This window comes from Fundulus heteroclitus, chromosome 14, assembly GCF_011125445.2.
Source record: "Fundulus heteroclitus isolate FHET01 chromosome 14, MU-UCD_Fhet_4.1, whole genome shotgun sequence".
NCBI classification, from domain to species: Eukaryota; Metazoa; Chordata; class Actinopteri; order Cyprinodontiformes; family Fundulidae; genus Fundulus; species Fundulus heteroclitus.
In genome coordinates, this window is record NC_046374.1 from 6,429,038 (window position 1) to 6,444,975 (window position 15,938).

A 15,938-nucleotide genomic window follows, 5' to 3' on the forward strand; every position below is an offset into this window, starting at 1 on the left:
TCCGACCCGCGGCGCTTTGCCGCCTGTCTTCCCCCTCTTCCTGTCAGCTCACTGTCAATAAACGCGTGCCTCTAGAGCCGCAAATACATTTAAAAAAATAAAAATAAAAAGTTTTGTTTTTTCCTGCGTCGCTCTCATCAGTGTCACGGGTTGGCTTCGGTATGGGTGGTTGAAATAGCACGTCGATAAAGATGACAGACAAGTGGCTTATCCAATCATATGCAAGGATTTTTGATAAGGCCCAGCCTTCAAAAAAGGCAATTCCTATGGAGAGGTCCCAGATGGATGTGAGTGGAGCTAGGTGGAGCGAAATCTATATGGCTAGAGTCAGGTTACTTGGTTGCAGCAACAACAACAACAAAAAGCATGTTATTCCTAGGGTACCGCATCATTATAAATGTTAAAAAGTACAAAAACTGCACAGCATGCAAAATCAGTTGGACCAATTGTTAAAGTAACCTTTTAAGCCAGAAAAGGAGAAATTAATGTTTTTAGACAGAACAAAGCAGAATGAAAGTAACAATGTGACGCCAACATCGTGCCACCTTGAGCGGCGGAATTCAAATTCTGCCCAGCAACACTGTCATGAATAGAAAATGGAATACCCTGCAATGGTAACGCCCTCCAACAATCCAGAAGTAATGTTTTAATAATCTGGAATGTTGTCAGGGTGATGGAGCATCATGTCATAAGGCAAAAGTATAAATTGTGTGGCACAAAGATAAAAAAACTGACAGTTGTGACATGTGACCAGGGAAGACCACCAGTACCCGATTCAGAAGCTGTGGTCAGTTCCCCAATAGCAGGTGGAGAAACAGAAGCCAGACTGATCATCTACAAGCACTAACCACACAAGAATGATTCCCAGGCTAGGATGTGGCACAGGGGTAAATAAAGCATGTTAGAGCGATTTACCAAAGTCATAAGGAAAGGTCAACCCTGCTGATAATCACTCTTCACAATTTCATTGTATTGGCCAGCAAAAGGTCAGAAAAGTCAAATACTTTAACTGTTTTTCAGTATAACAGAGAAAATTGTTTCAGTAACCAAACACAGGAGGTTGTTGGCTTTTGTTCCAACCCTGTATCACACCTCCAAGAACTCCACATCAAAGCACAATATTTCAAACAAGCTTAAACATTTTGCTTGATAAAAGCACATACCTGTTACTTAAAATAAAAACATGAAGAAGGCACCAAGTATACAGTCTTTAAACCTAACTTCTGCGAGGAGTATAAAATATTAATGATGTGGCAAACATGCCAGCTGTCTTACTTTAATTTTACACGATTCAACCAATCCAGAGTTATACATGCCTGCTCTTCTTCCTTCATTAGAGCTCTCTAAAAATGCAGAGAGGCAGCAGACAGGCTTTAAACAAGCAGAGCATTTGGCTTCCATCTGTGTTAACACTCATTACCACAGTGCTGTGATGAGGCGATCTTAAACCATGAACAAACAAGACAGAGCTGTTTAATCGGGTCAGACCTAAGGCAAAACTGCACAGATTCCCATTCAGACACATTTATATTTGGATGGTTGGCCTTAGTATGACTTGTGAAAAATCAAGAAGCAGCACTTACAGGTCAAAGACCAGATAGTGGAATCCTTCCTCTGATATGCTGTCGTGGAGCCGTACTGTAAAGGGAGACAGAGAGACACGTGAAAGGCATTCCTCTGCAAGAAGCTGATCAAAACAGACTTGTTCATGCTATACCGAACTACCATGAGGTAGATTTCAGCATGCATTGACGTAGCAATTTAGGTAGAAATGTTCATTTATATCTGGATCCCCAAATAAGCTCTACTAACTCTGCTTTGTGGCGGTATTATGATTTATAAGTCCCTGTGTCAATACTCCTAAAATGCTATAATGAGATTGTGTATAAACATAGCTGCTATGAACAGAAAAATATAAATGCAGAGAAATGGTTGTACAGCATCTATGACAAACATTTTTAAGAGTAAGTGAATGCAGAACTGATGAACAAAGGAAATACAGCAAGCAAATCATGCATAATTCATTCTGGGCAATGAAAACATCCAATCTTAGTTCAATATGGTGATTTCAGCGTAGTTGGAACATCTTACAAAAACAAGCAAGTGGATTTCCATTTTCTCAGTGTCCTATAACAGAAAGAGGTCTGATTTGATTGCATGTCTCATTACCTCAGCAGGCTGTGGCAGAACTTAGCAGCCGAATTATGAGATAACGATTTAGACCTGCCAGTTGGAAGAGGGTACAGATACTGGCCTACCTCAGTAGTTTTAATCATTTACATGTATGATACTAAAAGTACCAAAGTTATCAAAGTATTACCATTAGAATGCCGCCTTCACATTAAAAGTCTTTTTGCAGCAAAACTGAGCCCAATTATTATCAGTCTGTTTTTAAGTGAAAACGGTAAGTGGTCAAAAGCACCAGATAGCGGTTAAATCTTTTAGACATTATCCTTCTTGCTACTATATGGTTGTCTTACAAAGTATCCATAATAATTCACAGCATCATTAGCACATGCTGTCATTTTCGCCCGTCAGCAGCACTGGCCATACAGACAACACTGACTCAAGCTAATTCTATACATTAGCTTATTTATATCCCTCTTAAATATTAATAATAAAAAAATCTTACAGTATTCTCTGTTCCTGTAGAAACGGCGGTTTGAATGGAGGGTAGATTGCGCGTTTGGGCTACAGACTCTAATTTGTCCATGACATAATCTAATAAATTGCAGCAGTCAATAATTTAAACTTTTAATTCTGATCTTATTTTTTTAACATTTAAATATTTTTTATATTTATTCATGCAAGTTATCTCTGAGACAAGGGGTGGTTCTCACTTCAAAATGTAGTTCTAAATAGATCTCATGGATGAGAGAACATTCTGTATGATGGGAGAGTGAGTGAAATTATGAACATATACTGATGTTGATAATATTTACGATACAGGAAAACAGTAATTCCTCCAACTATTTCCATCAGGGAAATATTTTAATATTGATGGATTCATGGATCACACAAACCTTTCATATTGTTACATCACTCTGATCAGCAACATTATTGATGCACATTTATTTTCAAACTTCCATACGAAGTGGTGATAAACTTCATAACTTAATGAATTGAGACAAACTTCATTCTCATTGGTTTTCTCCAGAACATTAAGCATCTGTCAAGAGAACCTGCACAAGCTGCAAGTATAATGTGATTATGGGGGAAAACATGCAGAGAGTAGCATGTCTCTGCCTCGGAGTTAGCTGCCAGATGTCGCCTGCTGCTAAAAATAGAGCAACGGGAGTGATGCTCTGGCTGTTCTGGCTGAGCATGGATGTCAGGCTGCGTCTTTCACTTGGCTGAACAAGATGATGAAGGAAGAACTCTGCTGGTGGTGCAAAGCCAATTAGCTGGGCAGCAAACTGACATGAAGTAACGAGGTGTGAAGTGATAAAGAGCATCAATGTGAGCCAAGGCGATCCCTCTGACAGAAGCTGTAGGATCCCCCGTGGCATCGGCTCAGGAGTACAGAGGTTGTCCGGAAACATCAGCCACCGTGTCTCCCTTCACATCATGTCCACTTTAACGGATTTCCACAGAAACAGATGGTTGGGAACTGAGGAGGAGTTACGATGCCCTGCTAAGGTATTCACCCCCCCCAACTTTCACACTTTGGCATGCTACGACCACAACCCTTGAATGAATTTGGCAGGTTTTTAAACTATACTTTGATTTTCATTTATAGAAAATGTAAAAGCCATGTATCTGAGTTGGTCCGTCGCTTAAAAACCTTTGTAACGTGTGAGGTCATATGACAGAATGTGAAAAGGTCTGAGTGCTATGAATGCCTTGTCACATTTTTTACGCTCAATTCAAAAAGGGTTTCATCTTTCAGAAAGTGCCAACCTCAGACCTATAAAGTGCACAATGAAAGCTCCACTGGAACCTGATTCCTTCTACAATGATAATCACAACCCGTTACAATAATTTATTAATACAGCAGTATTCTCCCTGAACAAATGGGACCCCAGGTTAGGAACTAAAGTAACACTGCATTTTCTGCAGCACGTTATTCACTGTCCAATCAAATGTCAGACATGCAGGTCAGAGGGTAGCTGATGGGTGAGTAGATAAAAAGGAACATGTCCCTCTGGGGTTTCCGTTTACAGTCTTCTGATTGACATTTGGAGGAAATATTGCTGTGCTGACCTTAAAGGAGGAGGGCTTCCCCAGAGCAGGCTGCTGTGTGAATGTCACAGCTATGAGAGAGAAGCTAGGCGTTTTCAGACAGGAACCAACTCAGAGCAGAACAGTCCTGGTCCTAGACGGTCTCAGTCAGCCCATTTAAACTGATTCTTATTTTAGAGAATCATCCAATCTTATTACTGCTAGCAGAGCTCCATTTCCGAACCTTGGAAGAAGAACCTAACAGATTGCTCTTGATATTGAGTGTTCATAAATATTTATTTAATAACTTAAAAAAATTGGTTTAATATTTTAGCCGCCTTCATGCTAAAGAAGAGGCTTTAATATCGATCCATCTTTGTCTACTCGACGCGTGCCTTTGTATAGTTGCCTATCCAGCAGATATTGGGCAAGAGGCGAGGAAGACTTAGTTTTTTTAGAGGTCACTAGCTCATCCGCTACTTTAAGGGGAGACCTGTCAGAATTGTGTTCAGAAACACTCTTGGTCTTGGCACTCAGCATGATGATGGGATGCCTGCTACCCGTACCCATACAGCCGCTGGGTCACCCTGGTGCTCCTGACAGAGGTATTTTGAGAGAGTGACAGACAGGTGCTAGTCGACCCTGGGGGCGAGCCACCCCAGCTGAGTGGGATGGAATGAAGCATATGTCCACCAGGTTTGTCAACTTCTCGCTACGGCTGGACAATATAGGAAAAAAAGCTTGACATCATTGATAATTATCAAAAATTGTATTTTACGTGCAGCCCTGGCCATTTTTACCAAAACTGAAAGTTTTCCAAAAAGAAAAACAAAGGATTGCGTGCTCTCTGAACTCTTTGAAGCGGGTGGAGCTTGGCAACAGAGGGTTCCTGGGTCAGCGTCTTTAACCAAATCGGGAGCTGTGTCTACATTTTCAGGCAGGAGGAGAGTGAGCTCACTTAAATCTCTAAACATTTTCCTCTGCACAACAACAGCTCTACAACCATTTATCCCCCTTCTTCAAATAAACTATGACCATGGAGGTGTAAATTCAGAAAGTCATAGCGGTGTACCATGTCTTGGAGATGCTGCCATCCAGGAAAACCCTTCAGGACTTATGCCTCCATTATGTGTCATGGAGAGCCATGATGAGAGGATCTCACCAATACCTTCTAAATGCCATTGAAGTTGCTTGTAGCTCATAGCAAGGTTTTACCAAAAGAAGAGGCAGATCAAGTGATACGGACTTTTCTGTTGCTGATAACATGCATGGAATAGCATTGTGTTGCCCTCCCCCCACCTGTTGCTACGCACTGAGCAGGATGAAAGAGGACTACTAAACTTCTGATTTCAGGGACAAAATGAGGTACTTGAAAATAGATCAGAAAATAAAAAGACGATTGTGAAGGTGGTGGAACTAAAAGAGCGTCCCCATCTGTCTTATTAGGTTAAAGCTAGTTTAGAACTACAGTTGGTACGCTGTAAGAAGCATGTCTGGTAAGCCGCTGCCTGCAGGCTGGCTACAAGAGCAGACAGCCTGACTAATTCACAGGCTAATGTTATCTTTTCTTTTTCTGTTTTTAATAAAAGCTGTTGAATCACTAATCTGTTCGTGTTGCTACTAAAAGTTGACCTGTACAGTGTTCACTCTGTTGCCAGTACTGATATTTAAATTACAGACATTTTAGGTCAATACTATTAGAATAGTGGTAGAATTTTGGCTTTTTTCACATGAAATTTGCTTCTTTCTCAGGCAAAGTACATCTAATTTTAAGGTTTCCTCTCAGTTTCATTTTGTCTTATGCATAATTTTTGCACTACAGTAGCCAGAAGGAGAACATCACTGAGAAAATACCATCAGTTTGGACTCCTGTACTCAAGTTTAAGAAAACCTGCAAGTAACTGATCAAAATCCTGGCCTGGGAAGTAGCACCTTGCAGCGATATTCCCAGTTTATGGTTCAAACATACCCAGCGAAGCCCAGCAGTGATTAGCCAAAATAATGATCAGGTCAATGTCAGCTCACTACATCTCTGCATATTCAGTCGACTTTTGAAGTGAACAATTTGTGGCCTTGAAAATGGTCCCTATGAGCAGCATTAAGAAGAGAAAACTTATTTACCAGCCATTACAGTTGTGTAAGTGGTGGTCCATTAGAAAGGATAACGCATCTTTTCCCTTGGCTCTTCATCATAAACTGATGGCTGCGGATCCAGCAGCTCCTTTCTAACCCGTTTCCGGTTTATTGGAAACTTTTTTTTTTTAACTTTAACTACAACTTTTCAAAGTTTTTGTTTCAAACCAGACCTGCTTAATGTCTACAAACACTTGTCCATCCTCCAATATGGTAACATTTCCCAAGATGCATTGTGGGTAGGAAGGGACATCTGTGTATCTTGATCCGTTAAACACACACACACACCCCCTTCATCAAATTCCCACTACAAGCTGCAGTTTTGATGCTCTCTGTCGGCATCAGCTCCAGTCTAATTAGCTGTTTGTCTTGAAGTCTCTCCTCCATCATCAACATCAGTGAGTCTGTAAGCCTGGAGCGGACAGAGCACCGTGTATTAACGGTGTGGGCACAACAGCAGCACGTGTGAGGCAGAGCACAGAGCAGCAGCAACGCCACGCCATAAGAGACGCTGCTCAGCCAGGGGTGCCTTCTTAAAACTTCACGCAGCCGTTTTCAAAAACGTGCGTTTGTGTGTGCGTGAGTGTGTCGACACATGGAGCGTGTGTAGCTTCTTTGCCTGGCTCTGGGTCATCCCATCCCTTGGCAGAGCAGCTACAGAGCTGCAGCAGCTCTGCCTGGCTCGCAACCAGCTACCATCAGTATGCGCCATGAAAACATCCCAAAACTGCATTTTAAAAAAATGACAACCTTCTAAATTTCTGCCGCATAAAGTCACGGCTGTGTTCAGGAGTCTACCTGTAGCTCTGTGACAGCCAGGGGGCTGCGCTGTGCCTCACTGCTGCCCAAACATATGCATTTATTTATTAATTTAGGGTGTGTGTGCCATAATAGACCAGTTGCCATAACTTTACATATAAAGTACGTCCTCTTTAATGGCAGCCCAATAGCACTGGTTGACCTCTAAAAAGGGGCGCATAGAAGGAACACCATTTCCAGAGCACCAAGAAGTCGGGAATGGAATGGAGTCAAAGGTATTAATATCAGCAGATCACATTTTAAATCCCAGTAAAGAGACAGAAAAATAGCTTAAAGCTTGCAGGAGTCCTGAGTCGATGTGAAATACAAAATTCCGGTACTGATGATGGGCACATAAAGCTGAAATTTTAAATTTTAAATCCAATTTTAAACAATGTAATATAGCAACTACTAAAACAGGTTGAATATGATAGATTAGATACATAGGTAATCATGTAGATATCACAGAGTCAGTATATTTGACATATTTCCACTTTTAAACAACTGATATTTCATATAGTTTCACCATATTTTTTTGTCTAAAAGTCTCCTCGTTATTTCCATGAAAAGTTGACAGTACAAATGTAATTTACAGTCCTTTTCTCAATACATCTGTACATATAACCACATCTGAAGGGAATCTAATGATTAAAAGGATGCCTCCCAGATCCAGTAAGGAACCATAAACCTGTCCATGTTGAACATGTTAGTCATCAGGAGTCCCAGCGAGGGAAACTGCAAAATCATATAGTTACCAATGTTGGCGTGTTTGAGCAGGCGACAGATCCTGGCCTCGCGCTCCAGTTTCTGGTGATCTGTGGGAACAGAAAAAAATAAATGTGTTACCCAGGCACTCCTGAGATGTCTCCAACCTCCCAAAACAAATTAAGCAGCAGTTCTGTCCTGCTGGGATGAGATGCGCGCTAGGACTACCAGTTGTTACGGCTCACTGCATCTGAGACAGTTCCGCCCGTCTGTAGAAAAACTCCTAGTACTGAGTGAGTTGGTGATGGGGATGAAAGTAGCCTGTTCAAGCTCAACTTTCATTCTAGACATTTTTCTTAGTTTTTTAAAGAAAAATGCTAAGAAGGAAAGCCTAATCACCGAGATTCTAATAAGAATTTACGTCACATCATCTTCCTCAGGTACATTTCTTATGGAACAATGTATCTCCCTTTGTGTAAACCTAAATGTAGCAACAGTAATTGTATATGGGGCTTCTCTTTAAACTTAAAACATCTGCATCATAAACACCGCCCTGACCATCTGGCCAGAAACAAGTGCAGGCTGGTGGGAGGGCTTCTGCACCTTCAGAGCAGACTGGTGAAAAGAAAAGCAAGAACCACGCCCATTTATGTTCAAAGACAGACTAAAACATGACCAGTAGAACAGGGATGGACAGGACAGAAGAGGAACGGTGCAAAGTTACCGTCTCAGATCTACCCGACCTCCTGCTGTCTGGAGGGTCTGGAAAATAATTTACTGTAGAAGAGATTAGAGCTCCTGTGGGTTCTGAGGTATTTCATCAGTATATCTTGATCCAGTCCAACGGTGGAATATTTATTATCTTATGGAGCGAGTTGACACACAATTCTCCTCAAAATCACTGAATAAAGAGCAGGATTGCGATTTGTCCAGTCGCAGCTTCTTCCAGCAAACCAAGCATAGTTTGGTGATCAGTGGATTTCCCGGCCTAACTCCACCGAGTCCCAGATCAAAACTGTCAGTGGTTTAAAAATCAGAGCACTGAAATATTAGACCTTGGGTTAGTTAAATACTCGGATCAGAACCTGTGAACAGTGTAGTGACAGTTCACGCATAAAGTCACTGCTGGCTGAGTTGGTCTAGTTCAGGGACGTCTCCAATAAGCCGTGCCGACTCCAACTTGCATTTTGCGCATTTATTTGAAGACTAAAACAACAGCTTTTGCCATCTGAAACAAACTGGGCCTGTACTGACTCACATCACTTGTATGTGAGTCAGTATGTTGGTCATGTTGGTCACACCTAAATATTTCAGATCAAACAAATCATCACCTTCCAGAAATTTTTCTCAGGTTTTTCAGGAAACCCATAAAAACACTACGGCAATAAGTTATCAAGTTGATTCAGGTAAAAAGATAGTTTTGGGCAAAAAAAAATGAAAAGGTGACAAAATGTTAATATTGCATAAAGATAAGCTGAGTCAATGCAAGAAGCAGTTGTCAAATGATGCTTCCAGGGGGGAAAAAAAGAAAAAAACTGTCCAAGCCCACCTGACCCTGAGGGAAAAGTAACTGTCCTCCTTGTTAAAGTCTCAATTCACTGATTAAACTACATGTCTTTGAAAGCTGAGCTCCATTCCTGATTATTATGCGGCCTGTGGATGTAGCAAATTATTTAAATAGAACATATCCGACAGCTAAGTAGCTGATGTTTTTCTGTCAGACTGAGCACATGTGAATGCTCCACGCCTTCCTGAACAGCAAACAATAACTGAATTTAATCAGATTTTTGCATAGATTAATATTTAGCAATGATCTAATTGAAACCAAAAGTAGAATAGTATAAACAACAAAGCCCAACCTACTATTAGTGTTCCTCTTTATGATCATCTATTAGAGTTTATTATAGTTATAATTATGATAGATGATGTCCAGATAACAATAAACCACAGGAACGTAAGTGCTGGCTGCTCAGATGTTAATGAGGAGTCACAGAGAACATTTTTAATTCAGCCGCTTTGCTTCTCAATTCAAAAAGCTTAGAGAAGGTTTCAACTACTGGAGACCACATTCTCTAAAAAGACAGCCAAGTATTTATTTAACAACTTGAAATTACTCACGTCAGATCAGAAGGTGGTATAACAGCTACATGTCAAAATTTAATACCCAATGTGTGTGAAATATCTGCGGTTCCTGTTCTGCAACGTTCTCCTCTTAGGCGGGGTCTGATGTAGTTTAATGACATCTTGTGGCAATTAATTTTAACATCAAAAAGTGACTATATATCTTGACTTGAGGAAAGAAATTATCCCAATCAGGTCAGATGAGTTTGAAATGGTTTGAGTGACAGAGTTTTAGGTTCTTGGTGGAAATGAAAACTCTAACCGTCTGAAAGCTGGAGCTGGCCAAACAAATCCCAGCTAAAGGCCCGTTTCACTGTTCAGTGAGCTTGATCTGCGTAAGATCACCTCCAATTCACAATCTAAAGCATTTAAGCTGGTCATACCATAGACAGCATCCTGTCTCAAACCTGCAGCACTCACATTTAGACTGAATTATTCTACACTAGAAACCTACAAACTGGGAAAACTCAGTATTAAACCTGAACCAGACCCTGCTGCCCATCTCTGCCCTGAGGACTATGGTGGTGCGGCTAGCAGAGCCTCCCTCTCTGGGTGGGTTTTCAGAGAACAGCGGGGGCCTAATGGAGTCAGTTGGGGAGCTGGCACCTGCTACCTTCTGGAGGGGGGCTGGGCACCCTCCTTCTTGGCCCCCTCAACGCACTTGAGAACAACATGCAACAACACGACATTTGAACAGGCAGAGGCAGGCTTGGGGTCTTTGTCACACCCCTGCTCTCCTATTCCCATCCGGAGTTCGGGGGCCTGGAAGAGGAGTGGGCCACCTGGTTGGGGTCTTGGCTGGGGGTGGTCGTTGGGGGGCAGGGGGGTTAGGTATGGAGGGCAGGGTTTGGGGGAGATAGAACATTAGGGTTTGTGGGGTGGGCTCTGGTTAGTTGGCCCCTTCGGTTCATGTTGGCCCCATCTCTGGGTGGATGGACCACAAGTCGTCTGGTCTGGCGTCGGGGTGGGGGGTTAGGACCGGAGTATGGACCGAGTAGGTCAGGGTTCCCCCCCCCACGTTGATGATGGGGTTCACCTCCCGGTGATGGTATCAAGGCGTTGGTTGTTTGTATCTGTAATACTTTATCGCTTGATGTTGCTGTTCTTTCTATATCTCTTTTTGCAGGTGTAGAAGCAGACTCAGAGGATGTTATATTGCCCTCTCCCTTTCCTCTACTCTCTCTTCTCATCTCTTCTAGTATGTTGTCTCATCCGTTTCTCTCCTTTTTTCCTCTTACCTTTCCGTTTCAGTGTCCATTGAACATTAACTAGTCCCAGCATAAATTCTAATAAGGCTTCTTGCATATATAAATCAAGCGGAGCACTATGGCAAAAGCAGTAAGGCTCCACTTGTGAAAGTAAAGTCCGTTGGGCTCTTTTTGGCATTAAGACAACAATTCTTATTGCCACATGGCCAGACAGGACACAAAGAAAAAAAATACTTCAAACAGCATAAAGCTAAAAGTTCTTACAATATTCTCTGTGCTGATGAAAAAAAAATCCCTTCAGTTTAATTAGATGATTTATACGGTACTAAGTCGCAAAACTCTCCTGAAAAACTCAAAACTAAATATGCTTTCTGATACATAATTCTATAGTCCATTTAAGACTTAGAGTAAACTCCACACACAAGGTGCCGGTGTGTTCAGACTGCAGGCTGGAACAGGTGGCTTTCTGAGTGTGTTGTTGAGAGGAGGATGCAATCAAAGACTTGGAGTTGTTCCATAAGTAACAAGAGTGAACTTGCTCAGTTTCCAGACAACTTAAATTGTTTTGAAGAAGAAGAAGAAAAAAAGGCATATTTATTTAATGTGAATTGAAATGCTACAAAAATGTTCTTTGCCCCCATTTTGCTTTTATGTTAGTACATTCTGCATTAAAACACTCATTGTTGCCACACACTTCTGGACCAGGGGTTCCCAAAGTGGGGGTCAGGACCCCCTGGGGGGTTGCAAGATGCTTTGATGCTGGTCTGCTAAAAAAAAAATTTGTATTTCCTTATTTGTGAAATTGATATAAAAATATAACTTTACAGGATGCTTAACGTTCCTCATTTTAATGCATGGGGAAGGCTGCACTTTTTTGAAGGAGTTTTAACAAAAATATTACTTTATTTTGATAATTTAAAAAAATAAAATAAAAAACACACACCAAAATTGGGTCGGCAGTGTCTAGGACAGGTTTTTTGTGTGGGCGTCGCAGGCTGAAAAGTTTAGGAACTCCTGCTCTAGAATGTTGTTATTCATTTTACAGGAAGATTTTTACAAGGAGACTTTTCATTGTTCGTTCAGGAAGTTAAGCTGATCCTGGGCCAATTCTTCCAGGGCGTGTGTCCTCCCTGGAATAATGACGGAGACGGAGCATGAGAAAGTTCATGTTGTCAGAGGAGAACGGGAAGTGTGCTCTGAAGGTAGGGAAGAGGATAGAGGTTATATGATGATGATATTTATTATACTTTATTTTACTATGGGGAGAAATACTTCAGACATATTGATCAAGATGGTTTATAGATAGGACCCAAAAGGTTAGCTTACACAGACGGTCTAGTGATTAAAGCAGCGTTCTAAGAAGACTGCAAGTACCCGGTTCGAACCACACAGACTGCCACTTGCTCCCTGGGTGCTGGGAGCTGCCCACTCCCTAAGGGATGAGTTAAATGCTGAAGAGAACTTTTGTAGATGTACAGTTGCAATGAGAAATAAAGATTTCTATCTTTCAGACCACAGGCTGGCTATTTCAGCAGACAATCTGAATCAGAACCTACCAATAAATCTGCTTATTGTTCTTCCAGTGTTTGTCTAAAGACCAGAACACCACAAAGAGATAATGTTTATGGGAATGAGAAACAAGACTTTCTGCAACTAAACAGAGTGGATGGCTATGCTGGGTTTTCTTTAACATATTTGCTAGAATAAAGAAGACTGCACTACATCTACAGCTAACCAAGGGGGAATTTTAGCACATGTTTGAGTATCTGAAGATCGAGTTTGAAATTGAACGAGAGCTGAGCGATAACGAGACCAAAAAGCGCCTTCGTGTGCGAGCAGTTCCAGTTTATTCGGTACATTCTCGGTAGTTTAGCATTCAGTCTACATGCAGTTGCACCGTTTTCACTCTATTTTCAGGTCAGCTTCAAAAGCCTCAGGCAGCAGACGGAAATCTAAAAAGCCCCTCGACCGACATTAGACACCGCTCCACACTCCTGCTTTTTTCTAATTCATGAATGTGAGTCCTTGGTGTGATCCACAGTGAGGTCGGCCCATTTAGCCAACCCAAATGAGGCCCAGAATGGCGTCATCAAGGCTGCTGCAGGAAACAGGGGCAGCGGCGACGTTTCATCGCAGCCCACGGATCAAATGATCTGAAAGCACAGCGTGGTAGAGCTGCACGCCCGCTGCCTCCTCCTGCAGGTGGAGTCACTTCTGAATAATCCCTTCCTCCGTGTGTCCGTACAACTTTGAATCAGGGCGAGGAAGTAATCCCGTTGGGTGACGCTGTGTGTGGGTACACAAGCAACCGCTTACAACAAGAAAGCAGGAGATCTGGCTTCCCTCTCACTTTCAACTTGCTGGTGTGAAATTAATAGGTGAGTAATGGAGTTTGGTGGCAAGAGAATACAAAGTGAATGTGACAGACAAAACAAAGACATTGAGAAGCTTCACACACACACACACACACACACACACACACACACACACACACACACACACACACACACACACACACACACACACACATTTCTTTTACTCTCCTCTCTCCCCGAGGCAATTTCTCTCCTCATTTCCCAGTGCTGACTGTTAAAGGCTCACTCCAGCACACTGGGCTGATCTTTTTTTAAGTGGTAGAGGATAAAAACCAGCAGAAATTTAGTAAAGGTGAGCAAAGGCCGAAAGAACGGGGATTTGTGATACATTTTAAATCAGGCTTCCTGTCTTTTTAAGAAGACACATGACCATAAAGAGGTAGAGCAATAGATGTTTTTCCTTCAGCTCATGCATTATAAGGGAGATGGCAACTTCCGTGTATCCATTTGTTTACAGATGATAACTGAACTATGCCAGTAAATATTCCTAGAGGGGTAAGAACCAGTGCATGGTAGTGTAGGTGAGATGGATGTTTAAACTGCCTGACGTAACTTTATCTACAAGTCAGACATCTTTTTACACCTAATAACTTCAACAACTGAACCCCTTTGGTTTCATACTGAAACTACTAAAGCAAGTAGGTGCATGGGACGAGGACAACACGTTCATTTTACTTGCAAATAAGTTCAGCAACTGTCATATGAAAATCTAAATCACTTTGAAAAAGACTAAGCGCCAGCAGCTTGATCCTCTTCTGGTCCAGTCGTTTGCTTTGCAGATTTGCTGCTTTGTTTGATATCGTCATCTTAGGAGGTTTACTCATTTTTGTTGCAGATGTGCACAATATGACCAACTAACTTCATTGCTGCGGTGTCCCATTTGTTGGGGGCGGAGCTGTGAGATCAGCGGACTGGTTCCTAATAAAAGACAACCTTTTTCTTGTGTTTGAAACAGTTTCCACCAAAGAAAAGCTACAGGCAATCTGTATCAAAATGACATCAGGCTGCATTAAAGTGCTGCTGACATATTAAACAAACTGTTTGAGAGGAGCCGTTGTTGTGAAAAAGCATGTCTGATTCCACCTCATTACACTATTAGATCATTGGGGAACCTAACTTTTAAACAGTAGGAAAATTAAAGTGTAAAACAAGAAATCCACCAATCATACAAGGTATTAATACCTGTTTTCTAGAAACACCTCTGTGCTTAAAGAGTTACATTTAGGTGATGGAACTTATCTACTTTCTAAGTTTATTCTTTATTTCTTATTTGTAAAACATCTGCAATTGGGTTATTTTTGTTTAGAATATATTTAAAAAAAAAGAAAACTTGATTCCTAAAAAAATTACACTGTAAACACATGTTATTCAACACTGGCAGACTTTGTAATGATCTGAATTTATTCCTGTTAGCCATCTATATTAGCTGTAAGTCAGGTAATATTTGTATATTTATGACTCAAGCTCCCCCAGCTTGTCTTGAAGACCACCCTCAGAACCTGATGTGGTCCTGTACAGAGGCAGCAGAGAAAGCCTCTAGATGGCTATGGATGAAGAAAGCAGAGCGGTGGTCAAGAGCTGCTAGGCCACAAGCTGAGGCCTGTTCAACCTCAGCTGGCTCGCCTGAGAAGTTCTGACCCAAAACACCCAGAGACAGCAGAAAAAAAGGAAAACCAATCTCATTTATTGGTGTTGTAAAACACCAAATGGATAGAGCCCTGGTCCAAATCCCACTCATTGCCAGTCTGGGTCCCTGAGCAAGACCCATACTTCCAGAATGCTCCCTGGGCGTCGCACAGTGACATCCCACATTTCATTGAAATGTATATTGCAATGACAAATAAGGATGATTATCATTGTGAAAGGAAACTTGATGTGCTTTTCCAAACAACGGGCTGAAGAGAATCTAGGATTGTTTCATTATGGTGTGGTCAGGCAAAGCACCACAACAGAGAGCTGCATGCAGAGAGGCAGTGACGGCCAGAGTCACAGTGAGCTTAAAAAATCCTCTTTCATTTAGACGTGTGAATAAATCAAAGTGTTGCTGTTGTGCAGAACTGTGTTTGGGTTAAAGACTTGTGAAAAAAAAATTCTAGCAGAGGAGACACCGAATAACTTGTGTTGAGAGACATCCCAATAAATCAATGTTTGAGGAATTTTACCGTTTGATTTAGTGGGATGATTCATTTAAGCATTCAAGCTTGTAACATTTGTTTAGGGGTTTACATTGTTGTAAATGTGTAGCAGAGATTAAATCAGTAACATAGATCTAATGACCTCTGACATCAATGAATACAAGCCAAAGCTAAAGGTAGATAATCATCATGGATCTCAACAGTCCTTTGAATGAGGGAGTGAAGCTACTATCACCTGTGAGAAGAACATGGCGCCAGTGCCAAACCTGTTAATTCTGGTGCTCTCTGCCAGTCAGGCCCCA

General features: G+C 41.6%; 1 protein-coding gene across 12 annotated transcripts in view; it reads right to left on the reverse strand.

Annotated features, from left to right (window-relative positions):
• The window catches only part of camk2d1 (calcium/calmodulin-dependent protein kinase (CaM kinase) II delta 1), a 96,791-nt gene that overhangs the window by 38,315 nt on the left and 42,538 nt on the right, over window positions 1-15,938 (reverse strand). For all 12 annotated transcript variants that reach the window (XM_036146174.1, XM_036146173.1, XM_036146177.1 and 9 more), the window contains exons 3-4: window positions 7,848-7,907; window positions 1,584-1,638 (exon numbers count right to left, since the gene is read on the reverse strand). In XM_036146174.1, coding sequence (XP_036002067.1) covers window positions 1,584-1,638; window positions 7,848-7,907 — 115 coding nt within the window. The remainder of the gene's footprint in view (window positions 1-1,583; window positions 1,639-7,847; window positions 7,908-15,938) is intronic.